The 27917-nt window shown below is 32.0% G+C and overlaps 1 protein-coding gene across 1 annotated transcript in view; it reads right to left on the reverse strand.

Moving 5' to 3' along the window:
* mats (MOB kinase activator-like 1) overlaps nucleotides 1-18859 on the reverse strand; it is a 31220-nt gene extending 12361 nt beyond the window's left edge. Inside the window, exons 1-3 of the mRNA XM_035370285.2 lie at nucleotides 18665-18859; nucleotides 11971-12137; nucleotides 4903-5130 (exon numbers count right to left, since the gene is read on the reverse strand). Of these exons, the coding sequence (XP_035226176.1) occupies nucleotides 4903-5130; nucleotides 11971-12137; nucleotides 18665-18678 (409 nt within the window). The 5' untranslated portion in view covers nucleotides 18679-18859. The remainder of the gene's footprint in view (nucleotides 1-4902; nucleotides 5131-11970; nucleotides 12138-18664) is intronic.
* Between the last annotated feature and the right edge of the window lie 9058 nt (nucleotides 18860-27917).

Genomic DNA, 27917 nt, shown 5'->3' on the forward strand with positions numbered 1-27917 from the left:
ATTTACTTAAGTAGGTGTGAATTTACTTGAGTTGAAAAGTGTAGGGATTACTATAGAAAGTAAATCAACACAGTCTAAGATTTATACCACATGCCAATAATGAGGGAAGAAGAATATAAAAAAGATTCAAAAGGTTGCTTTAAAAATAGAAGAGCATAATTCTTCCTGAAACAAATTTTCAAGTATTGTTGAGCGACAGACTATTACATTTATGTTAATACACATATACAGGGTTTGTACACATTTCTGCACACAGAAATTAAGTACTTTTAAGGACCATTAATGAAAAAAATTAAGGACCTATGAGCAAATGAGAACTGAATAAATTCAATTAAAAATATTATCTATGCCTGAATTTCACATTTGTAATACCATCCTAAATATAAAATAGATCACTAAGTAATATGCATTACTACTAAACATGAACTAAAATAATTATTAATAAGTTTGAGAAGAAATTTATCAAGCAGCATTAAATATTTTACACTTATAATAGTTTGAAATATTTGAAAGAAGATAAGTGACATTTACATTTTACTAACAGTTAGCTTTATAAGATACAATAACACACTGAACAAATATTAATTTAGAAGTCAAACAACAAAATCAGAGTTATATTTTCAAATTTTCACCGGACTACTTTCGATGGTTTTATCGAACCATCATCCTCAGCTGCAAAAACGCAAATGCTTTATGTTGATTTTTTTTTTTTTTAAATGTCTCATTTTGTCACATACTTGGTCAGTCTAGGGGTTTAATAAATAGAAGGTAGGTTTTTTGTCAAACAGCACAGGTTAAAATGAGAAGCAAGATCCTAATCAGCATGATTCATAACAAAAGACTGAATGTTGTCACCACTGCTGCTTGTCTAGAGAGAACTGCTGATTAGAACAAACCGGAAAGGTCTGATGTAGGCACGGTTGGCAAGAGTTAACAGTTAATCACTCTGTTTGATGCAGTTAGTGTCGTAGCTTCGTGCAGAGATCCAAGGCTTGTAACCCAATTAATATACTTTAAGGTTCCAACTAGCCATTAAAGCACCAGAGATGATAAGTTATTTTGTATTATTTTCATTAGATGCAAAGAATAAGTTTTACTTAAATTTTTACATTTTTGTGTTTTATCTTGCAACCACAGTGAGTATTAATGAAAGGCAGTAACTCGCTTTAATAGGTGAAGATAATTTAGGCAGTTAGTGATAAATAATTAAATTAGGTAGTTAGATAACCTTAGTCATTATGGATTTACATGGCCACTATTAAATTTTATTTTTTAAACCCCTATTAAAATCGAAAACTAATAAAATTTCACAGTTTAAAATACATGTTATTTATGACATCGATTCTTAAGCGATATAAGGATAATTACACATTAAAAGCTACAAAACATTTATGTTTTGTAACAACAACACTCAAACAAAATATTTATCTGTCATTTTAATTTGAAGCCTTCCCAAACATTTCAGCTAGTTTATATCGATTATTATTTCCTTCTCTTTAAGCATCTTTTCTAACAATTAGAGATTTGTCTCAATATGAAAACCAATGCTGTTGCTAGTTTTTGTGTGTTTTATCTCCTAACTCGTCAACCTCTCCACAATGTACCTATGGTGGTTTACTTGATCTGGTAAAAGTTAAACGGACCAAACCCCCCCAAAAGATGTGAAACAAATTATCGCTATGGCTGAAAGTAACTACAATATCAGACAAAAGGTTAAATAACCCTCTTATTTAAAAAGAACTTAGAACATAAGCATACTTGCCAACGTATGACACTCAAAAATCAGGAGATTTTTTTAAGAAATCGGGAGATTTTTCACAATGTTAAAAAGACTTTAAATGATGAAAATATAGTTTTTAATAATGAATTAATTTTAAATAGTAACTAATTCTTAAATGCAAGCAACACAAAAATACCTTACACATAAAAAACATTTTTATTACTTGCATCGTTTAAGAAAATGGAAAAAAAAAAACTTTAATCAGTTTTCGTACAAATATTATAAACAGTGGCAGATTTTGCTTTCTTTAAGAAAGAAACATCATAATTTTGTTCATAGCAATTGCCACGTAGGTCTGCTTTTGCTAATAAAAGTTTTTCTAATGTGTCATCACGAATATTAGATCTAAATTTAGTCCTCGTTTTTGCAACAACACTGAAAATCCTCTCGCACTCTGCATTACTATGGGGAACTGTCAAGATGGCCAACATAATTCTAGACAGTTCACTATATTTCAAAATTCCATCAGCATCTTTCAGTTTTCTAATTAAACTCCACTGGGTGTCAATCTTAGCTGATTTTATGACTTCATCCAAGTTCTCTAATTGTAAACTGCTGTTATGCAGCTGTTGGAACTGTTTCAATTTTTCCTTCTTTTTAGAACTCCTTTCAAGACAATAATAAATATCAACAATGTGTTCATCCACATTTATTGGTAAAGAAGCTGCCCTTTTTTCAGCTGCTAAATTTAAGGGGTGACAGGTGCACCTCATAATCTGCAAATCGGAATTTTCCTAAGATGCCTGCAACACCAGTATTCAAGCCTACCAATACTGGTGTATTATCAGCACCAAGTGCTAAGCAATTATCCAGAGGGACTACATTTTCTTTTAAAGTTCTAATAATTAGCTGTGGTATATTAAAGCCTGTCAAATGTCCTTCTAAAGTGGGGACAGAAAGTAAACTGAACTCAATTTCTGAAGACTCTGGATTATAAAAAGAAACAACAATTGGATACAGTTTTGAATTGGTATTATTGCTTCCATCCATAGAGAGGCAGAACGGAGCTGTTCTATTGCAATCAATAACTGATGATTTATTTTTCAAACCCATTTCTTTAACAATTGCACTTGTTTTGGTTCTTGCACTTGAATATTTCTTAGCGATCTCACTATCATCGGGAAACATTTTTCTAAATAAAGCTGCAGCGTGATCCGATGCATTCAGTGGCAGGTTGTACTCCTGCAAAAAGGCTGAGAACAGACATTCTGCATTAATAACTTTTTGGTCCTCTGTTTCTAAAGAAAAATTTAATTTGCCGTTTTTTTTTCTTCAAAACAACTCATGTTGTCCTTGTGTTTTTGTGTACGCAGATGTTTGAGAACATCTGCCCTTCCACCATGCGAAATAAAAAAAATCGCAAGGACAGGCAGTACACATCACAAATTTATTACATTTCCTTGAGGAAATAATGGAAGGAAAGTCAACTGTGTAGGATTTTTGAAACGTACACGAGTATTTCACCTTTCTCACAGACATAACAAAAGATGATAATTTCTAAAACTATTTCTCGAAGGCATGTGTACTCACACAACTCAGGACAAAATGACCGAAATAACTAAAGAACATCCAAATAACAGTTTGCGTTGTCCTCATTGGCTAACATATGCCAGATGACACGCAGTGGAGCACGATGCCCATTGGAGAACTGGAGAATGACCTTTCTGGATACATATATGCTCTCACTCACAAAGCAGAAGTTATCTAATTCGCAAGGTTTTGTTTTAGACATAAGCTAGAGAAAATTCAATTGCTTTCAGATGTTCAAAATCACTTTTTTTGTTTTGTTCATATAACAGCATTAAGCCAAGTTCCATAAAAATCGTGAGAAATTTTAAGAATAAGAAAAAGTCGGGAGAAATATATTGTAAATCGGGTTGGCGGGAGAGCGGTCGAAAATCGGGAGAATTGGCAACTCTGCATAAGGAACAAAGGGAAGATATACATATTAAGAAAAAGATTCTAGTATCAGAAGTAAAACATTCAAATATTATGTTTTCATTGTTCTTCCAGACGTTCTCCAAAAAATGAGAAATTCATCTCAAACTTTCTGTAAAATACATCCATTACGTGTTGATACCATGGAGACATTTTTCATTTTCAAATATATTTTGTCATATATTTCTTAAATCTTCTAGAATTGCATGTCTAATAATCTTGCCTTCAAATCCTACTAAACTTTCCAAACTGCCATGTATAAAATCATAAAGAAAAATTATCCCTACCAATTCTGTAGCAACAAAAAGCCAGAAATATTTTGAAAAAAAAAAAAAAAAAAAAGGTGGGGGGGGGAGAGAAAAGTGTAAAATTAATTTTATAGAGAAAACTGATGCATATTCTGAGAATTTTGAATATTCTGAGACAATTACATGGGAAAAACTCTTACTATGAAAAAATTAAAAAGACATTTTGATTAATTACTTAATTACATAGCTAATTTTGCTTTTGAATTTCATAAAGTGTGCTATATAGCATCATACCTTGTTTATTTTTCAGATTCAAAATATTGTATAATAAGTTGCAAAAATGAAACTTTAATAATAGAACAGCAAAAAATAAAAATGCTTCATTTTAATGTTATTTTTTAAATATAATTTCAATATATTACCATTATTTTAATGAAATTTATCAATGTTATGATGTTTCAAAAAATTCTCAGACCTCAGAATTAACAGTTTAATAAAAGAATTCACATCCCCAAAAGTGAAAAGTCATTTAAGAGCTTTTTATTAGAAAAAATGAATTCCAAAATGCTTATGTTTCACTTCTTGCTTAGAAACTCAAGTATCCCATAGAAACAAACTCTAACCCATGAACCCATTCAAAAGATAACCATATACATCAGTGAATTGCCAAAAATATTCCTCCAAAATGCTAACTCACACTTAAAATGGCAGTCGTAAAAACAGACAGAAATTTCAGATGATTAAAATTAAGGACCTTCTGCCGATTTTGCCCAAAATTAAGGACTTTTAAAGGACCAAAAATCGATTCCAAAAAATCTAAGGACTTTTAAGGACTCTTAAGGAACGTACGAACCCTGATTTAGTTTCTTTAGGAAAAGTAGAAATTGCTGATATAATGGCAGAAAACATAAAATTTAGAAAATAAATTATTCTCACCTATTTTTGAAGGAAATAAGGTTTCATCATCTAACTGATCTTGAACCCATGTCATAAGGTAATCAATATATTTTGGCGCAGAGCACTTTATTGGTTTTTTTACTGTCTGACCATCAGCCCAGTGATACTCATATTTTGGTCCCGCTGACATTACTGGGCAACTATCCTCTGTACAAAATTCTGTTATGGTGCCATATAACATGTTAATTTGGTTGAAAAAATCCACAGCTAAAATGCAAGAACAAAATTTGTAAAATAAGAAAAATACATTAAAATTTCAACATTTGAAGAAAATTTAAAAAGGGGGGAGTCAAGAAATCTGAACATGAAAATTTAATATTTCAATCATTTCACATCTAATAAAACTAAATGATGCACACTATTATATATAATATGCTTATCATTAATAAATTTTCTCAAAAATAATCAATATATATGTGGGAAGTCATCTTTCATGACCGACTGATGGTGCTGCATGCTGTTCAATAGAATTGTTTTATGGGGGGGGGCAAAGGCCTTCATGACAACATAAAACATGTACAACGTTATAAAGATGAAAAATCTTTTTATTTTTGTTTATGATAAATTTTCTGGAAATATCCATACTCCTGCCACCCATTTTCATAGTGTGTAAAAATTATTGATAATCTTCATTAAATATTCAAGTTAAAATGTCAATTGGACTAGTGTATCTATTTTCCCTAGACTTTAAAGTTCCAGCCATTTATGAAGTCTGCTCTCAGACTACAAGTTAAGAGTATCCCTACATATTTTGGAGTCTTGGTCCGAGATGAGCCTCAGATAAGGAATAAATCATGATGATGAATGAAAGATTACTACATTGGATCATTTAAATTTGTTCTGAACTACTTATTTGCATTTTGTTACTTGTAAGAATAGAGAAAATGACTATGCTAAATTCTATTTCTAGAATTTCTAATTCTTTAGGAACTGGTTACACAAAGTCTATTTAATTTTTGCATCAAATTATATTTGGAACTTTAGGTCAGCGGTTCTCAACTGGTGGTACGCAAAATATTTTTAACTACTAAATTCAAAAATCTCGTGAAGAAAAAGAACATTCCTATGATCGAACTCTAACTGAAGATTTCAAAAATTATGCACTCGTTAACTTTTGGCTGAACTGAAAAAAGAATTTAAAGGCATTTTAAGAAAAAGCTATGAAATTTTTATTGCCTTTTTTTGCACAACCTATTTGTGCTAACAAGGATTTTCTTCCATGTTATATTTGAAAAATAAGTGCAGAACAAAATTAAAAGTGGATCCTAACTTACGGTTAAAACTAAGTGAAATACGACCAGACACACATAAAAAATTGACCTCTCTTAAACAGGCCCAAATTTCACACTAAATTTTAGAATTAAATTATTATAACTTAAATTTTGATAATAAAAATGGTAATGAATTTTTAATCTAATAATTTTTATGTGTGCAAATTTAATATAAACAGAGAATAGGTTCTGCTAATGGTAAAATATTTTATTGAATATTTCTATTGAGAAAATGAAAAATAATCATTGCAAAATGTAGTAGTGGTTCTGAAGATTTTGTTTAGATGGTATACGTTAGTGAAATAGTTGAGAACCGCTGCTTTAGGTGACAGGAAAAAAACAGATCGAGATTTAGTAACTTTTATAGTTTTTCATCTAATTTTAATGTCATGGAAACAAAACAAAAATTACTTCAGACTTTCACTACACGTGATTTCATCTCTGTGTGCAATTTGTTACATTTTAATTATGAGTAAAATGCTAATAAAAATTGCGATTTAACATTGAACAGTCTTTGTGAGTTTAAGCTTTTACAATCCAAAACTGATAATGATGAAAGCAGAAGTGTTCATGATTCTGATAATGATATTAATGATACTTCTGTTAATCCAGAATCACTTCCCAAAAATAATTCAGTAGATCAAAACATTATGATGCCTAGTAATATTTAATTACCTTTTTGTGACATTTCAGAAATTGTTTCGGAATTTAATGGAATTGATACATATGGTTGAATAATTCATTTGCGATATAGTAGAATCTTTTAAATTACTTATGTTATCTGAATTACAAATGATTGTTTTTACTGAAAAACTGCTTATTCGTTAAGTACATATTCGGCTTTGGAAAAAGTATTATGTCATAAGACAAGTTAAAAGAAAATCTTTTATTTGAATTTGGTTTTAAAATAAATAGTGCACAACTTCATAATTTGGTAAAAATGACATTTGAAACCTGGTGAATCAATTTCTAGTATTTAATACAAATAATAAAATTTCTGAGTAGGAGTAGTCCAGAGTCATGGAATGACACTTCTTACCAGTCCCACAACATCCACTACACTTGTGTTAGCCCGCAATCCAGTCTCCCGATAATATGCCAAGCTATGGATTCGGGGAAGATCACATCGTCATGACACATTCCAGTACCTTTTCTCAAAACAGAAGCTGAAAGGTTGAATTTCACCACTGAGACAATGAAAACAGCAGCTTCTGCAAAATCCCAATTTCTGCACTTATAACCATTTTCTGGTTTTTGAAGTATGAACACTGATTTGCATAATTTCGTTAAAACCATGTGCTTCCCTAATTCTTTTTAGCAGTGTAGAAAATACACATACTCCCGTAACTCAATATGGACAATCTGAATTTTTGAAAATTGTCTTTGGTCTTACAAACAGCTCAAGCATTTTTCAAAGATACATCTACGATGTATTTTGTGATTTTTTAAAAGGATAATACCGTAGTAATATCTATATGGTTGATATCATTATTTTTTCCTTAAATGAAACTCAAGAAAACCGAAAATTGAAATGCATGTTATAGACAGCATCAGAATATGAATTAAAACTAAACCTTAAGAAATGTCGATTCCTAAAACATGAAATTGAATTTCTAAGTCACAAAATGAAAGATAGGAAATTATATCCTTCTTCTAAAACAAAAGCTGTAACTAACCTTTCAGAAACTAACTGTGAAAAGACGCTGAAAGTTGTTTAGATTTAAAGGGTTATTTCAGAAAATTCACACCTAATTATTCATTTATAGCAGAACTACTTAGTGATTTACTGAAGAAGGATTCTAAATTTAAATTCGATAGCAAGAACTTTATGCTTTTAATGAATTCAAACACATCTTATCATCTGAACTTACTTTGTATATTAATAATTCAAAAGTAGAGAAAGAAATACACACTGTTGCTTATGATTACAGTTTGGTTCTGCTACAGAAATACTTAACTGGTAATCACATGCATTCTTTTTATTATATGAAGACAAAGGATATTGGACATAAATATTTGAGCTATGAATTAGATGTTAAAGCAGTCATAGAAGCTCTGAAAAAGTTTATATGTATTAGGCATTCCATTAAAATTGTGACAGATAATAATGAATTCAAACAAACTACGAGCAAGAAAGACATTTGTACTAAAATATCTAGATAGATATTAATGTTACAAGGCTACACAATTGAACACAGATCTATTACTCGTATGCAACATATAAACGCTTTGAGTAGAAACACTGCACGTATGCAATTCAAGATGGTGTAACATTTAAGATAATTCAAGCTCAAGAAACTAATGAAAATATAAAAACTGTAAAATAAGTTTTGAAGTCTAAGCTGTATAAAGATTATTGCTTATGAAAGGATGTGCTTTACAAAATGGTGAAAGAAATGATGTTGTCAACGAAGAATTAGTGCAAGAGGAAACTCAAAACACATCACACTAAGATTTAAAGCCATTGAGTAGAAATGCCACCACAGAAAGAGATTTTGAAGGGAAGCAATTTCCTGAGGAAGAATCAGTTGCTAAAGATGATGAATCAATTGCTAACGTCGTCAGAATACCTTTAGTAACATCCCCTGCAAGAAGCAATCAAAAGAAGCTACTGAAAAAGAAGAAACTACAGGGACCATCAAAAAAGGGAAGGCCTAACAGCAGAAATCTGTGAGAAAATCTGATGACAAAGACGCTGATACAGAAAATTAAAGATGGAACAAAAGAAGGTAAGGAAAAAAAAAAAGGGAGGGGGGAAGAAAAACAAAAAACTGTGATAATGCAACACCAATTCTGATGATTCCTAAATTAAGAGTTTTTCCAACTTGACAGATTTCTCCCGATTTGATTAAAAGATCTGTTTTAAGACCTGAACTATTTTAAGAAGAATAAAGAAGATATCTCAGGATGAAATGTATTAAAAAAGATGGCTTAAGGAAGGCAATATTTAAGAAGACATATCCAAATGCAAGATGATTATACCAAAATCTTATATGATATCCAACTACAAAATGTATTTACACGACATATCAAGACAGTATTTAAGAAGACACATTCAGAAGCCATATCCAGACAGAGTTTAAGAAGAAGCATTTAAGAAGACAAATTCAGACAGACTTATCCAAGTGACACTGAAGAAGAGATTTCATGATAATGACATTCACTTTTCACTTGGTGAAATTTAAAATTCTCTTTTTCCATTTTACAGAACTCCATACAATGACCACTTTTCCAGCATGATAGGATGCATGCTGTCAGGATAGATGAGCATTTCCCAGTTTCACAAAGAAATTTTTTAATACCACCTCATATAAATGAGATATTACTACTACTTAAGTGATATACTGAAAAGTAATACATAAAACAAACATATATTTGCAAAGACATTTGGATATTAGTAAGATGTTTTGGGGCCCATTTCATAAAAATTTTGTTGCATTGAAATTTTTATGCAAAACAGTGTTAACATTTCTTTTGATCGGAGGCAACCTGTCTGCAATCTCTTAGCTGGTTATTTGACTACTGTTCTTCACTAGGAAGTCAACTGTAGCAACTGATGCTTCAGTAATGAATAACTGTGTTTAACCTGGTCGTAGCATATCACCTATACTCACATATTCACTATTAACACTTTTACAGCATCATGTAGACATGCCAGCACGAAGTGTGCTTGCTCACTTACCAGCTGGCATGCAGCTATGACAGAACGCTTTCTCATTAGCCTCAGCCTGTCATGTATTTGTGTCAAGAGTTTTAGAATGATTCAGAAACTAATATGGTTAATAATATGTTTTAGAAACAAGATAGCATTATATGCACTTTGGATTTGAAATACATGTAGATTTGACCTTTCATGCATATCTTCTATTCGAAATGAGACAAAATGGGTCACATGCATTTGGATTTTGATAATATAAACATAAGGCAAAAGGTATATTCACAACTAGCAGGCTTTCTAACAGCTCTTTAAATGTCCACATGGTATTAATTAATGAAGGGAGTTTATCTTTCTATTTTTTTCCTAGAGCATCAGGTGTTTGGGTTTGCAGTCCAGATCCTAATTGAGAATTTATTATACCTTAAATATATGAAACATTTCTCTTTTGAGCATTAAAATGTTGATACGTCGAAAACCTTTCACAAATTATGTGAATCTAAATTGGGTTATATCTATGCTCTGTTTGTTGCCACTCCTGCAAAAATCCTCCATAAAAGAAAATGAACTATATTGAATGCAAGGATTGTAGCGCAAGACTGAATTGTAAAGTAAAATGTTTGTTTCCAATTTTATAATGTCAAAAGTCACTAACAGGAAAGAAAGCACTAGGGAGGAAAAAAAAAATTTAGAGTGCAAAATAAAAATATTTAAACTCACCCCAAAAAACTTCATGAAGTACATAAATAAAAAAAATATACAAAGCACATACCACATATATAATCAACAGAACATTATTAAACAATGCATTCATTTTCCCATAATTTCATGGATTTATGGCTTAGTAGTGAAAACCCTCTGGCCCTGGAGAGATGTTTATGAAAAAGAGCAAGCTCAGTAACACAAGCACATTTGCACCTTTCGTTCTGAAAGGGTTAAAAATCACTGCTCTGTGTGACACACATTCTTCATTCGACAGTAAATGTTGGGTTGACTAACACCAATGAAAAAATTTTGTGTGCTGAGCAAAATTTAAAATAATCTATGGCACAACATTACTTATTATGCTGCTTATGTTTCACTTAATGACACAATGCCACAAACTAGATTTCAGTTCACATATCATTCATTATCTGCTGAAGAAATCTAAAAGTTCTATCAAGTAGAATAATACTGTTAGAACCACATTTCTACTTTCATGTGGAACACTCATATATTTCGAGAAGGAAATTCATTGCTTTTTAAAGTAATCTACTGACATATGACAAAGAAATTTCAGCACACTTCTTACAAATCTTCATCTTGCTAATTTTTAACAAAATATAACTATTACTACTGTTCCTTTCTTTTTTAAAAGGAAGAAAAAAAACATACATGCTTCTAACTACCTGCAATACTAAAATCACAAACCTAAATTGCATAGCTACTGATGATAGGAATAGTATTTTGTTAGCTGTGAAAGTTTGTTAACATCAGTCACAAAACATAATAATGCACCATTTACATTTACTCATTCAGCAAAAAAATTTTGCTCAAAAGACTTAAAATACCAACTTGGGTGATCTGCTTTGCTAGCGTCAGCCAATAAGGTTGCTTTAATGAGAAAGTACTAATTTCTAAATTAATCTAAAATAAGTTTAATTCATACTACAGATATGACTGTTCTTAATGCAAATAAACAATGAAATAACTCTCAAACTATGACAGATTAAATGCAGATGTGTCTCATGCGACTCAATAACTGTGATGTGCAGTAAAAATTTGTCCGAAGTGATTATTTTGTCAATTTGCTAATACATTTTAATCAAAGTTACAATACTTTTCAGACACCCGGTATTGTACTAATTATGGACAAAGCTATAATAGTCCTTGTTAGAAGTCACGTTCCAAAACACTGTCTCAAAAGATAATTTATTAAATTTGATTTTAAGTTTAAAATGACAGTGTAAATGATATTTCTAAAAATTTCAAAAGAAATATCGAAAAATTCAAGCAAAAAAATTTCATACTGGTTACTAAAAAAAGTTAACAAATAAAGAGAAATAATGGTTTACACAGAAAACTAATCAATATTCACATTATTATTAACACCATAAATAAGACACTATAAAAGTAACATACTATTAACTGCAACCCATTCATTTAGATCTTCCCCTTCTGGAAGCATCACTGCAAGGCGCAAATTTCCACTTCCTAAGGTAGCAGCAGCATGTTTCATGAGATCGTATTGATGAGTTCCTTCAGGAATATTCTTTTTTGGCTTAAATGTCTTTGATGAACGTCCTCCACTACAAAAGGTTGGATAAGTAAAATTTCTGAACATACTGATAAAATTACAGTATTTTCTGATTATCTGCACTCCCATGGGAAATTGCCCATTCGTTGGCAATTTTATGAATATAGGAAAAACCACTTATTAGGTTAATTATTATGGCTCAAAGATACTGTTCTGGTCATAATTAACAATAAAGAAAAGCATTTTATTAGAAACAAAAAAATGAGATGATGGAAATATTATATGGCTATATATATACATTTTATAAACTGATTAAATACAAAGCATGTACATTCATGTCTCTCAAACGTATGTGGGATTAAGTGCTTGAGTACGTTGACTACTGTTGCACATATGCTCAAAAATATGCAAAAAGAATGTCAATTTTACTGAATGTTAAAAGCTGGGATGTGGATAAATAGAAAGCACCAAATTTTATGTTGCTTAATGAAGCATTATGACATTAAAGGAAATCAAATTTCCCTCCCCCAACCCTCCTCAATATTTGTCTTTTTTATTAAACATTTCTTTCAATATCAATTATTTAAGCTATTTCCTTTCTCTTTACAGATACACATAATTTTTTGTTTGGTTTAGTTTCATTTTTCTAGTCCTTAACTGGAGTGCTGAGAATTCCTACTAAATTTTGAACTAAAATAGTTTCATGCTCAGCAGTCTCTCTCTCACTTTCTTCACAATTGGTAACAATATTTCCTGCATTTAGAACCCCACTACAGATTTTGCCATCCATTAATTGAATGATGGCTAGGAATGTCATTGCAAAAGAAAACTTCTATTATATCATCTTCATTTATTACCACTTCTTCACAAAGTCCTCTAACTAGAAAATTTCACTCTTTTTTGCAATATCTGAACCTTCAAATTTGAAGCTAACATCAAAAAGCTTAGCTAGTGGTCGTTCTCGGTAAAATATCACCAGACTTCACTAAGGTGGCTGCACTAATACATAAGTACCAAATTGATTTTTTTGATCATTTCATATTATTACATTTATATTTTATTCATACACAAACTACTACAGTACAAAGTCTGTAATCCGGACTCGTCGGGATTTCGGCAATTCCGGATTAGGGGGTTTTCCGAATGATAGATCATCAATTTAAATCTGGTAAGATGGCATGCAGAAATTATACAATTAAAAATATGAAATCGTAAGTTATGAAATAAAGAACAATTATGATCTAAAGGGTATCAAAATTTACAAAAAAGCTTAATATTTATTTGTTTACTTTATTAAACATTTCTTTCAATGTAAGTTGTTTAAGTTGCTTCATTTTATGTGATAATACTTTCTCTTTAATTCTATAAACAGACATAATTTCTTCTTCAGTTACAAAGTTCCGCTGTTGAAGTCCTATAATTGCTGTGTCGAGAATACCGACTAATTTGTCAATCAAAATTTTTTCGTTTTCAATAACCTCTGTGTCACTTTCTTTGCTATCAGAAGCGAATTATAATGACGAGGAATTTGATTTAAATCATATCAAAGACAGAGTACATCGAGATGAAATACTACATTTAGTAAGGAATTATAAGCCAAATAAAATAAAAACATCTTCCCTGAAGATAAGGATAGTGCTGACAGATCAACTTCCAATACATTGCACGCCGCGGCGATCCCCCCCTCCCGCCGCAGAGCAGCGTGAATTTGATAAACAGATTTCAGAATGGTTAGATAAAGGATTATGTTATCCATTTTTTTCAGCAATTCCACTTTTTGTTTAATGCACTTCGAAACATACTTTCGCTTTGTAGATCCTTTACATATTAGTAAATATATATCAGAAATTTTATTTGACATAATCGAAAGTTCAAGCTTACTTTTATAAAATTGCTCTAACAGTCTGCAAAAAATAATAAGCAGGATCCAATTCGAAGATTAAGGAACAACGCAATCTGCAACATTAACTGAATTAGATAATTTTAGCTTAGCTTATACTGTCCGTTATACATTAAACGCGCATGTGCACACACATATTCGCAGCCGTAAAGGTCTTACACACATGCATCAACGCGACGCATGCGCAGAAAGTTTGTAGCTTTGAGGTCCGGATTATAGATCATTCCGGATTATGGGTGTCCGAATTAACGACTTTTGACTGTGTGTATACTGGAGTTGCCACATAAATTTAAAAAAATATCCTCCGTAGTGTCGATATAATCTGAAGTTCGATCGTATACATTTCCTTCCTACAAACTGGAGACTTAATAATGGCTACTAAGTAAACCTTCATTTACACACCTGTCAATTAATACTTTTCCCCCTTCATTCCAAATTGTACAGAGACTTCAAATTAACCCGCAAAGGCACGCGCTACTTCTAGCTACACAAGGACGCCCGTCGGGTTCCGCAGGCCCGAAGCATTATTTCTTAACAAAAGAAAAATAAAATTGCTTGTGTAAGTAAAGAAAAACACTTAAATAATAAAAACAGAGTTTATAAAATGTAAAAAATATACTTTTAATTTAATAAGTCTAATAAAATTGTATTTTAAACAATTTTAAGACTGAAATTATTAATCATTAACAAAAATTAAACTGATTTCGAGTGGAAATGAAATTTAGTATACTAATTTATGCAATAGTATACTATTTTTACAGCAATAATTTCAAAATAAAACTTACATTTCACATTTTTTTGAAAATCATCGGGCTGTGTTTACCACAAACATTTTTCTCGCACATAGGGCAGCAAATTTGTGATTTTTGGTACAATACGCCAAGACTGTAAACTTTTTTGCAATTTTCAACGAACTTTCAAAGGCATATTTATCAAAACCATTTTATTTATTTCCCTTCTAGATAGGTGATCTTTTATGTCATCAAATCTCAACCATCTCATTAGAAATAAAAAATGTTTGTTAGACATTGTTCGATGAAAAATGACAAGCACCATTTCGTCAGTCACCCAAAGGTAGAGAATATTTACATGAGAAGCCTTGTGGAGTCCTCCAAAATAAAGAAGACACATAAATGCTTTGATTTCTGTAATATTTGTGGATTGAGCATCTCTCTATCTTCCAAATTTGACGGCAATGGATTCGATATAAATGTTCGCACAATCTACTAGAATGTTTACTATTATTTTATCCATTGGAAGTTGCCAAGAATTCATAGGGGAGGGCACAAATTTTGCTTCAAACATTTCTGAGCAATTTTCTCACAATGTTGTGAGCAAGAATTCTCACAGTAAGCTTGGTTCTTTTTTATTCCCTTTTGTCACATTGTATTTGCCAAGATAACAAACACATAATTTTTGACGGACACAAAATTACTTAATTCACTACTAGATTCATTGCTTGAGTCTAATGCCTCTTCAGAATTCGATTGGGGATCACTAAACTGTTCTTCACCAACTATTTCTTCATCCTATTCATTAATTATATCTTTATCAGTCGACACTTCGGTTAGCAGTTTCTGTAGTCTTTTCATTTCATCATCATAACTCAAATAGCAAGACTTTTTTGCAATTGCCTGATCTCTTTCGCAGTTTTAAATGACAATGCGAGCACGCGCCTCGGGCCTGGGAAGCCCGGTTACTCAGTTTCTGAGATAAGATGAAAGGTTAAATTCCAGAATGACTAGTACATGACCTTAAATGCAGCTACTGAGAAGGTAGAAAAATTTCACCAAAGGGAGAAATTTTTGTATTACGTTTTTGCAACGACCGAGCCTCGCAGGCCCGACGTGTGTTAATCTTACCACACTGAGCCATTTTACCGTGTAACTACAAAATATAAATGTACTTCTTATCCAAAAGCCGACACACACTTTCCAAATCTTTTCACAAAATTTCAATTGACCGCAATCACACAACCAATTATATCATAATAGGGTTTCCATAACATTTAACTACACGGTTTACCATAAATGAAACAACTTAGTGATAATCCAAGGGGCACACTTAAATCTATTTTAACCATTATAATTCTTTTATGTTTTACTGCATTACATTTTGGATGGCATTTTACTTGGGAGAGCACTAATAAAAAAAAAAAAAAAAAAAAAAAAAAAAAAAAAAAAAAAAAAAAAAAAACGCCAATATTCACCAAGGGGAACCCTAAAATATAATTTTCCCCCACCATTTAATCACTTCCCCCCTTCTGTTAATACTACCCAAACTTCAACTGGTAAATTTAAATTTCTTTATAACTAACTTTCGATATTAAATTTATTTAAAAAATGCTCAATTATTTGATGCCTTCTTTTATCCTTACAAATTTCGCTTACTAAATGGTATTCGGCATTTAAGATGCAGTTTTGTCATAGCTAACCTTTTCCAAGTGTATCACTTATTTTCCAAAAACATCTAAAAATTTCATATTATAAATTACTATTGGCTCTTTGAATTTCGCTTACTAAATGGTATTCGGCATTTAAGACGCAGTTTTGTCATAGCTAACCTTTTCCAAGTGTATCACTTGTTTTCCAAAAACACCTAAAAATTTCATGTTATAAATTACTATTGGCTCTTTTTTTCCTTACTTAAATGTTATTTGGTCTTTATGGTGCAATAACTCAGCAAGTATGTGGAACTGTATACCAATGGAGAAAGACTCATACCAGATTGAATTTTGGGATGCACATTGTTTTTTTTTCTATTTGTTTTTCATGCTAATCTAAGTTATAGCTTACTTCAATTTATGTATAATGTGATTGCTTAAATTTGATCTAATATTGATCAAATCCAGGTATCTTCACTGCCAAGAAATATTTGGAAGCTGAGTGAATGGGTATGGCAATGTGTACTGGGACAACAAATAAGATAATGTCTAAGGAACATTTTCCAGTTTAATTGTGTACGTATGTTCTACAATTCATATTCTACAATATGTAAATTTGAAATCAACAAGCACTACTTTTAACAACATGTATTTAAATGTCTTTGAACGAACATCTTCAAAACAAACATTTATAATACTAAATTTCATTTGAATTCTCTTCTATATTTTGTAGCCTATGTACATAATCCACTTAATTTGAGTAAAAAAAAAAAAAAATGTTTTCAATACAATATGGTATACAAATTAATTATAAATATACTGCATACAAAGTAAAAAGAATGATACTTCATACTTTTTTCTTAAAAATTTTCTTCAACCTCAGTTTTCTATGAGGTATTTTATGTTTTAATTATAATTAGTTTCCTTAAAAAAGTGTTGGTACATCCTTGTTAAAGTTAAGCATTTGAAAGCATGTAAAATATACATATTACAAATTAAAAAGTTTGCCAATTTCAGTGATTAGCTAGTATAAATATAATATGGGTCAATTTGATATTAATGACATTTTATTCATTTCTCAATAAGAGTAACTTTCATACAAATACACTTCTGGAAAAGATGAAAATAAACACAGGGTTGAATAAAACAAATTTTCTGAAAATTATTTAAAAATTAAAACATATTATCACTTTTAAAATTTATTAAAAATCAGCAAAAACACAGTACCTGGAAATTAATAGATGCATTCAGAAGGAATTTATGTTACTATATTGAGTCAAGATATACTTATATGAGGGCAATTTTTTTATAAGTAATTATATTTAAAAAATTCTGCATAAATGAATAAGGCTAATTAAATTTGCAGATAACATATATATAACAAATTAATAATTGCTTTAATTTAAATATTATAATCTCATTTATTCTTTATAAACAAATACATTTTATTTTTTAGTTTAAAAGAAGTAACTGATATTGCAATACTACTACATAATGATATGCCGCGTTTACTGCTCTTCATAATGTCGCTTATTCACCAGTGTACCGTATACTAAAATTAGACCAATGAATCATTATAGTTAGAAGCTATTTATTAGCAGTTTAGAAATATACTGAAAAATAATGAGGGGTAATACACAGTATGACTTTTCTCGCTGAAGCCGGATTCTCTTGAAACTATTTTATTTTCTACCCGGTGCACCTTTTTTTTTTTGCAATTATTTATATATTTTTAAATTTCACTCAATTTTTCTTTTCTTTAAATCGGAATTCCGTAAGCATTCTCGAACTTCTCGTGCTACGGAAGCTTGTTCTTTAGTAATAGCATACGTAAAGAAAAATTAGCACATATATCACTGTAACACAAGAAAGCAAAACTCAGAGATAAACATAAACACAGTAAGTGCGGAGAAACTTGTAACTGAAATCTTTATGCATTATTTTGTTTAAAATCTACATTAGGAATAATACAATAAATGCTCACTATTTTTTAGGTTTAAACTTTTATTAATTATAGACTGCATTCAGAATTCAGCTGTGCTTGCATAAAAGAATACAAATATGTTTCTGGACGGTCTATTTAAAGATGGAAAATATGAAATGTTGTATCGGTATAAATTTTCTTTCAGTTAAATTAAAGTATTTTAAATTCAGATAACGAATGATACTTACAACACTTAATGCTTTGACGATTTTTTGCAAATTTAAGGTAATCTAAAAACGACCATAGTATGCGGTGACAGATAACGATACGCAAAGTGGACTAATTCAAATAACAAAATGTAAAGAAACTTACAAAAAGAAGCTCATTATCGACGGAGTTCTGTCGGATATGTGCAGAACGGTGATTTTCGTATCTTTCAGTTCATGAACAGTGACACTAAAATGAGGAAATTGTTTAAATAAGAAAAAAAAAATAGTGTAAACATAAAAGCAAAAACATGGATGCTAACATTCACTGCATGAGAAATAGTATATGGAATTTAAAGTATTAGAAGAATCCCGTTGCCAGATTTTATCTGATTTGTTTCATTTTGCATGAAATTTCACGGCCCAAAGAGTGGCGCAGTAGCCGACCAATCTCAGCTTCTATGGATGAGATTGCAGTGGGCTAATGATAGCTCGTTGACAAAACTCAGACACGGCGCTGTTACAATGTTACTTGCTGTTACTAATATATTGTTATTTTCGCAGAAATTTGATTTAAATATCAGGTGAAATTTTTATGATGATAAATGACAAATTGAAAATATGTTGTTAACTCTACATTTGTCAATTTTTTTATCAGATATACACAAAGTATGAAATAATAAAGATAATATTTTTCACTTTTCTTAAATAGACTATTAAAAGTTAGCTTTTCTTCAATTCCTACTTCTCAGCGTTTATAGTGATGCAACATGGGTGCATTGTAGAAAAACGGATTTCTCAAATTTTCTTCGATTTTGGGGAAATGACATTTCACACATTCCGCATTTTTTTTTTTAATTTTCTTTAAACTCAGTCTTCTGTTAGGTATTTTATGTTTTAATTCCTGTTAATTTGATTATAAAATGTAGTGCTTCCTTGTTAAAGTTAAGCCATTGTCAACATTTCATATATGCGCGTTACAAATTGGAAAATTTTCCAGTTTAGATGCCAAAGCTAAAATAAATACGGAGTGGACACATTTTAATATTAAAAGCATTTTATTCATTTCCCATTAAGAATAACTTTCAAAAGAAAGCACTTTTGGAAAAGATGAAAATAAACACAAGGTTGAATAAATCAAATTTTTTGCAAGTTATTTAAAAATTAAAGCCTAATAAATTTTATTAAAACTGAGCAAAACATAGTAGTTGGAAATTAATTGATGAATTCAGAAGTAATTTATAATTTATGTTGTTATATCGGATCAACGATTCCTTATATGACACACACACACACACACACACACAGAAAAAAAAAAAAAAAAAAAAAAAAAAAAAAAAAAAAAAAAAACTCAAAAAGGCGTTAGCTCGAATTTGCTATTTGTTTCGAAACAAGATTTTGCATCATCCACTATAAAATGTGAATCACTTTCAAATTATTGCCACCATATATTATCCCCCTGTATTATTTTTTATAGAAGTTAAACAATGAAGAATCTACATGTGTGTATGATGTATGTGAAAAAACGACGGTACCTAGAGCCATCACATTTTGAATAACGTAGTCGTCCACCCGAAAATGTGTACCTGAAAGCCCTAGTATTGATAGGATTCTAAACAGAGCTACCAATAAAATCGGGGGGGGGGAAGTCGTAGAAATTGATGGAAGCCTTTTTACGAAGTGCAATAAAAAGCAGATCGAATACTCATTTATTAATAAATATTTGGCAGGATGTCCATCAACTGTGATGGTTTGATGGTAGCCAAATATTGCGGTCGTCGAGATAATACGTAAGTTGTCGAATTTTTAACAGAATTTTATGAGCTTGAATTTTTGTCTTTAGTCAAGGCTGGCGCCAGAACGTGTTCAATCTGCGCAGCAGCACCGGGCTGCTGAATTTAGTGGAGGCAAAATTTTTAGAATTTGGGATGGGTCTGGGTGTCAGAAAGGTTTTTTTTTTTTTTTTTTTTTTTTTTTTTTTTTTTTTTTCACCGGGAGGCAAAAAGTCTAGTTCCGGACCTGCCTCTAGTTCAACTAAAAGGGAAAAATATTCCGTTTTCCCAACTTTATGACAAATTTTAGTCACACCGGCGAGCTTTAGAATCCTTAGGCTTTACTAAGAAAAATATGCTGCGATATTTTTCTCGTTAGTCGAGTCAGTGGTTCTAGAAAACATCTTTAAGATCTGGAAAAGACAGCGGATAACTAAAAAAGCTTCAACTAAAAATACTGATAATTGTTTATGTGAGTTATTAGATTTTTTTTAAAAATAGAGGTAGAATGAGAGGAACGAGTTAAACTAAAAACTTTTTCTTGAATCCGACAAACATAAATCTAGTTCATGTGTTATGTATAAAAATAAGATGTCGAATACTTTACTCAGTGCTGCAGCATTAGTTTATTCACGCAATAATTATGCAAATAAAAAAGTACTGTGATTTTGTAATAAATAGGCACATTCTTCTCAGGACTGTGCAGATGTTTTTGATTCTTCTTTAACCCCGGTATTCACCAACAGCTAGTTAACTCATGTATAAAAGAATCCATGTATCATCAGATGTAACCCACAGAGTTCAATCCTAGCATACGGTACCCACGAGATTTGGCGAAATTCAGGAGATGGTTTTGGTGTTGGCGACAATTTTCAGAATCGCTCCAAAGCCTTAACATATACTAGTATTCTTCCACTCACAGTCTGAGCAATGGTTAACACATTCGGTAGTCTCCGTTGGTGAATTACAGATTCTGATGACACATGATACATTATTGTATGCAACGGGAGTTGTAACTGGCTATGAAAAATCATATGTCTTTAAAAGACGTATAGAGTAGGTTTGTTTACATTTAGAAGTTGGTTTTAGGTGTTATCATCCAGATCTACTGTGTTAAAAAATTTCCTTTTCATTTTATGTGTGATAAATATGTAACAAAACGTTATATAAAATCCGTGCTCACTTATACAACGCCAATTTCACGTAAATTCGTATTTACAGTGAAATGGAGTAATTTCGTAATAGTATTACTCTTTTATTCAAACTCAAACATAGAAGACAATAAATAGACTAATAATATGTTTTGTATTTTAGTTCATGTATTTTAGTACTTTGAAGACAATAAATAGACTAATAATATGCTTTGTATTTTAGTTCATGTATATATTAAATTCTCATGAAAAGATGCCTTTTAAAGTTGAAGATAAATTAATAAAAATATAAGCATTCTCCTATCTGCTAAAACTAAAAGTAATATTAAAATTTAAGTCACAAATGAAACGGTAAATTATAGGCTCTTAGTATCCATAAGATGAGATATTCAGATGAAATAACCTATATAATGATATTTTGGTACTTTTCCAATTTGCCAAGGCAGCGATAAAGTCTCCAATAGTGGTACAACTGATGTTAAACAGAATATCCTCTCTGGTAACATTTTACGCTTCATTTTCAAAACAAATCGCAGCCATTTTTTATCAGATTGGTTGTTTCTTTCAATACTGGCAGAAAATTACATAAAATTTTTACTAGATAGCTCAATTTTATACCCTAAGGCCATTCGCACAGGAAAAACGAAAACTACCTTTTTATCTAAGGAGCATGACTAATAACATACAACAAATATCCTAAATGCGCCATTTTTAGATTATATGTGATAATAAATGAGTTCCTTGATAAGGTCATCCATAAAAGTTTAAATTGTGTGCACATTGAAATGATCATTCTGATATCTGAAGCAAATTAAGAATTTCTCAAATCTGGCAAAATTTGTTCGTGAAAAACGAAAATAGAATAATAGATACTTTTCTAATAGGTTCTATGCACATAAAATTACATAGAATTTTCACCAAATAGCTCAATTTTATGCTCTAAGACCATTCGCGGTAATTAAGTCAACTGGGATGCATCACACCGCTCACCCGAAGGCGAAAATATGGAGAAGGCAAACTCAAGGGTTAAATTCCTCAATTCTAATGAGAATGCACTAGCGAAGTAAAGCACTTCGGTTTTACATAATTTCTGAGTAAGCTATTTTTAAGAATTGAAATAATTCTTGCATTTTAAACTTGTATTCCAAACTAAGATTTAACTTGAAATTAATGTAGATAATTACTGAGAGAATTGGATTTTTGTAGCACAGTTTACGTGAGTTGAGATCACTTGGGTTCACGTGATATGAACCGGCGAATCAGGATGTTGAACCATGAAAGCATAGTAAATTCTTAAATTAATGTCTTTTTACAAATTTATTGGCTTTTTATAAAATTTTAATCGATATTAAAATGTTTATGCTTTCAAAATAAAAAATTCTTAGAACTAACATTTGTTAACATTTTTTATGTGTATACTGTGTCGTGTCGTCAATAAAGTCTGCTTGGCGAGATTTGCGCCGGCGAAACGGAAAAGTGCCGATATTTTATTTTAAAATTGTTATTTTTCTACCTATTTTAAGATTGTTATTTTTCTATCTGTTTTAAGATTGTTATTTTTCTACCTCAAGCTTTTCCAAATGCTTTTACAGTATTTAAATCCTTGAGGATGAGACGGCTGTAGGGCAATTTTCAAGGTTTTCCCATGTGTGACATGGATATGAGCCAGATTATCTGAAAAAGGCCTTCTAAAAAGACATCTCTTTGTAGAGGGTCTTTTAGAGGTAGCCTTTGTGTGCTTTGCTGTAATGAAGACTTATCAAGTATTAAAGAACAGTTTCAATCATGTAAATGCACGTGATCCAAATTTTGTTCCGAACAATATGTTCATATTTTACTTTTTCTCCTGCGTTATCTCAGAACACTTACTTTCTTTTTAGAATTTAATAAAATTCCGTATGTTGATTTTTCTCAGTTATATAATCAGCTTGGAAGTAAATTATTCGAAAGTGATCCGGTTTACTGTAATAAAAATAAATTTTTATTTTTATTACAGTAAACCGGATATGTTACCTTATATGAAAACATAAGGGGCCGAGTTGATAAATGTATGCAAAATAAGTTTCTTTCATGAAATTTTGATGTAAAAGCCTACCATTTGTTCGTTATCATCTGAAGGTTTTGCTTGCACACCAGCGGTGCAGCAATAAATTTGCTGACGAATTAATGCTGACGAATGGGTTGGCTCCGTGAGTATTTTCGTGGGTTTTCCCATGTGTAATGATCTGAGTCAGTTTTCCTTTAGAAAGTCCTCCATGGAGGTATACCTCCCCTTAGGCGGATGTGTTGTCTTCTTACGTGCTTTTAATTTTCTTCGGTTAAATCGAAACCGTCAATGGTGTTATAAGCAGTACCTCCCAAAAAGGATTTCAAATAATTAAATTTGCTTATAGCGTCAAGCGTTTTATTTTGATGTATAGCTGATGAAAAAGTGTTCCAAAATGTCAGCCATTCGCAGCTCTCGCCATAAAACTTCGGAATCGTAAGTTTAGGAAGCTTCACATTATGACTTTCGATTTTAACGTTTTCTATAATACTTTCACTTAGCTGTTCAGTGCTTCGTAACACATTAAATTTTTGTTGTTTTATATTAATTTCTTTCAATTTTTTGTTAGCCTTGTATTTAAATGTAGTTATTCTTTCACGATATTCGTCAACACCGTTTAATTCCTGGTCAAGATAATTTATGTCTATTAATTTTTCTATATCGGCATCTATTTGTTTTAACTCGTTCGATTTTTCATTTAAGAGTTCTAAGGAAATTTCTAGTTCCTCTGCATTCACTTCTGTTTTTGGTAATTCAGTTTCGATTCGGCCAATTAATTTTGTAACGGCAGCCCTTATGTGGCCGCGTTTCCTTTTCAATGTATCGATGAATTCCATCATTGTTTAATATTCAACAATTCAACAACTATCAGCAATCACTAATTATTTATGCTTATGTATCCTCTATATAACTGATATCAATTTAGACAGTTTCAATAGTTAGGAAAACAGCAGTTACTGGCAGTCCCTGTTCGGGCGCCATGTTAAAAAATTTTATCAACTTTGTACTATTAAAATTTTTTGATCATTAAATAGATAAGTGAAAGTTCACTTACCTTCTAAATAGGGCTGCCCTGAACTGCCTGCTTTTCCTTCTTGTAGGTATCCGTCTCTATGATGAACTTCGATTCACTTCGAAACACAGCTATAAACTTTTTAAGAAATTTTAATTCGTATGAAAGATATCTACAAAATATTTACAAGTTATAATGATTACAAGCATAATTTATACGGAGATGGTCTATCGTTATACATCTGTTAGACGCGTCAGCCGTTCAACTGATTACTTTTAGTCTCTTTCGCCAGAGGGCGTTCGTGGAAGTAAAGTTCTAGTAAGCAAACGCGACACTCCCACCTTGAGGTCCAGTATCAGCAGAGGATGGACCTCAACTGACCTGTAGTTCAAGTCTTTTGAGTTTTCGTCATACGTCGAGTTCTGTACCTCACTAGCATATCCGACTCAGGTGTAAAGTTGAGTTCAAGAGGTATGAGGTTCTTAGTAGGTCTTATAATCTTCCCTTGTGCAGTTTTCAGTTTCACTAATCTAATGTGTCCGTCGTGGGATGGAAATATTTCCACGATTCTAGCTAAGGGCCAGTTTATCCTTTTTTCGTTGTTGGACACAATTACAAGATCACCAAATTTCACACAAGATGGTTCGCGGATGAATTTTGAGCTTTGTTTTAGTTGCCCTAAATATTCTGATCGAAATCTTTTTCGTAAATCTTTTCTCAATTTGGCTCTGTAAAGGTATCTTTTATTGATGGATTTAGAATCCAAAAGATCTAATTCAGGAACTCCAGTCTCTGTAATTTCTGTTAGAAACATTGCTGGGGTGAGAGCTCTTAAATCCTTTACGTCTTCGGACAAATACGTGAGAGGACGGTTGTTCATAATGCTCTCGCAGTCACAAATGATTGTCAACAGTTCTTCGTAGTTCAGAGAAGATTTTCCTAGTACCTTTCGAAGAATTCTCTTTAGTACTCCAATTAATCTTTCCCACCACCCTCCCCACCATGGCGAAGAAGGGGGAATAAATTTCCATTCAATTTTCTTAACTGTTGCATTTTCTAAGATAGAATTCCAATCTATGGTCTTAAACAAATTATTTGATCCAACAAAATTGGTTCCATTGTCGGAGTATACAGTGACAGGTCTACCCCTTCGAGCGATGAATCGCCTGAACGCGTGCAGGAAACTTTCGGTTGATAGAGATGAGACTAGCTCTAAGTGAACTGCTCTATATATTGCGCAAGTAAAAATGACGATCCATGTTTTTTGGCCTCCTTTTAAAATTAAGGGACCCGTCAGATCAACACCAATAATCTCAAAAATTAAAGCATCTCTTATTCTGTCTTCAGGTAGTGGCGCTTGAGGAATCTTATATGAATCAGAGTCGAACCTTCGACATCGTACACAGTTTTGGATAACCTTGCGTACGGTCTTCCTACTCTTTATGATCCAATATTTTTCACGCAAAGCGCACATAACGAATTGTACTCCAGCGTGACTTAGCCTTTCATGTTCAGATTTGATCAGTTTTAATACTAATGGATGTTCTGAGGGAAGTAAAACTGGGTAACGAAAGTCAGCATCATCGTCTCTCTGAAAGATACGTGTCTTCACTTTTATAAGGCCATTGGAGTCCATGATAGGTTCTAGAGCACGTATTCTTTTATCTTTCAATCCTTCGAAAGATTCTCGTTGGATGAGTCGGAAAACCACTGTTTCAGCTCCTTTTAGTTCTTCGACTGAAATTCTCCCATGAGTTCTTTCAGATGGTGGTGTTGTAGCATTTTTAATGAATCTAAAGATCCAAGATACGACCTTTATGATCTTTTCGAATTTTGAAATATTGTCAAAAAGTTTAAATTTATCTGTATTCGTGTTATTGCTGGCTGAAACCACAGTTCGTTTTCTCTCTCCATTTACTATATCGAAGTCAGGATGTTCTCCATCTGCAATAGGCCACTCTTCTGGAGGTCGATAAATCCAATCTTGTCCTTTCCACCATTCGGATTTCCTCAATTCTTTCGCAGAGCAACCGCGAGATGGCAAATCCGAAGGATTAAACTTTCCGGGAATGTGATGCCAGTGATCTGAGTTACTCAATTTTCGAATCTCATTTACTCGATTGGCTACAAAAGTGGACCAATTTTCTTTCTGTTTTATCCAAAAGAGAGTATTTGTGGAACCCGTCCAGTAAAAAACTGGAACCTCTTTTAATTTCAAGTCTTCTCTTATTGTATGAGAGAGCCTGGCTCCAATAGTGCAAGCGAGTATCTCTAGTCGAGGTATGGTAAGTGCTTTTAGCGGAGCAACTCTTGCTTTAGATTGTATCAATTGACAAGTGACTCCACTCTCACCGCTGTGTCTAAGGAAAATGCAGGTCGCATACGCGTCCTTGCTTGCGTCAGAAAATACATGCAGAGTGGTACTTTCGTCTATTTTGGGAAGCAATCTAGGAATTTTGATGTCTTTCAAATATTTTAACTGAGATGACCATGTGAAAAATTTCCTTGCTAGATTATTCGGCAAATTAGTATCCCAGTTAATTTTCTGTTTCCAGCACTCTTGCAGAATCAGTTTAGGCAAGAGAGTAACTGGACTAGTAAACCCAATTGGGTCAAAGATTTTACTCAATTCGGAAAGAACAGATCTTTTGCTCAATACAGGGTTTTCTTCATATTTTACGTGACAAGACAAAGTATCGTCAAACAAGTCCCATTTCAATCCCAATACTGACACAACATCTTCATAATCTTTATCAGAAAGGTTTAGAATTGAAGTTTCATTTTTAAGTCTATTATGTTTCCATCCTCTTAGGTCAAATTTTGCAGTAGCCATTATTTCTCTAGATCCTTTGATAAATGAGTTTAATTCTTCAATTGATTCCACGCTCGCTACGCAGTTATCCACATACATGGCTTTCTTTAGCTTTGAAGCTATTTCCTGATGATGTTTTGGTACATTTTCCAAATGGTAGTTAATTGTGGCAGCGAGTAAAAAGGGGCTGGCGTTTACGCCGAATACAACCCTTCGGTGCCGATATATAGTCAGTTTTTCAGGCTGTCCTTTCTCCCACCATAGGAACCGGAGAAAATCTCGATCCGCTGGATTCACACCTATCTGAAGAAATGCTCTTTTTATATCCGAAATTACTCCATACTTCCCCTCTCGAAATTTTATCAAAATTTTGGGGATCAGTTCAAGATAATTAGGACCCTTTTCCAGGCAGTCGTTCAGAGATACCGAATTTTTCTCCTTTGCAGATGCGTCGAACACTGGTCGAATTTTGGTAGTCGAATTTTCTCGAAACACTGCTCTATGTGGCAGATAATGCCCTTTGATCTTTTCTGCCTCCGAAATATCGATAGGTTCAATTATTCCCTCTTCTACCCAATCCTTTAAAACAGTTTCGTAGGCTTCTAAGGAATTCTTAGTCTGAAGG

This window comes from Stegodyphus dumicola, chromosome 1, assembly GCF_044657685.1.
Source record: "Stegodyphus dumicola isolate Sdum_Otavi_A_Nest chromosome 1, ASM4465768v1".
Lineage (NCBI taxonomy): Eukaryota > Metazoa > Arthropoda > Arachnida > Araneae > Eresidae > Stegodyphus > Stegodyphus dumicola.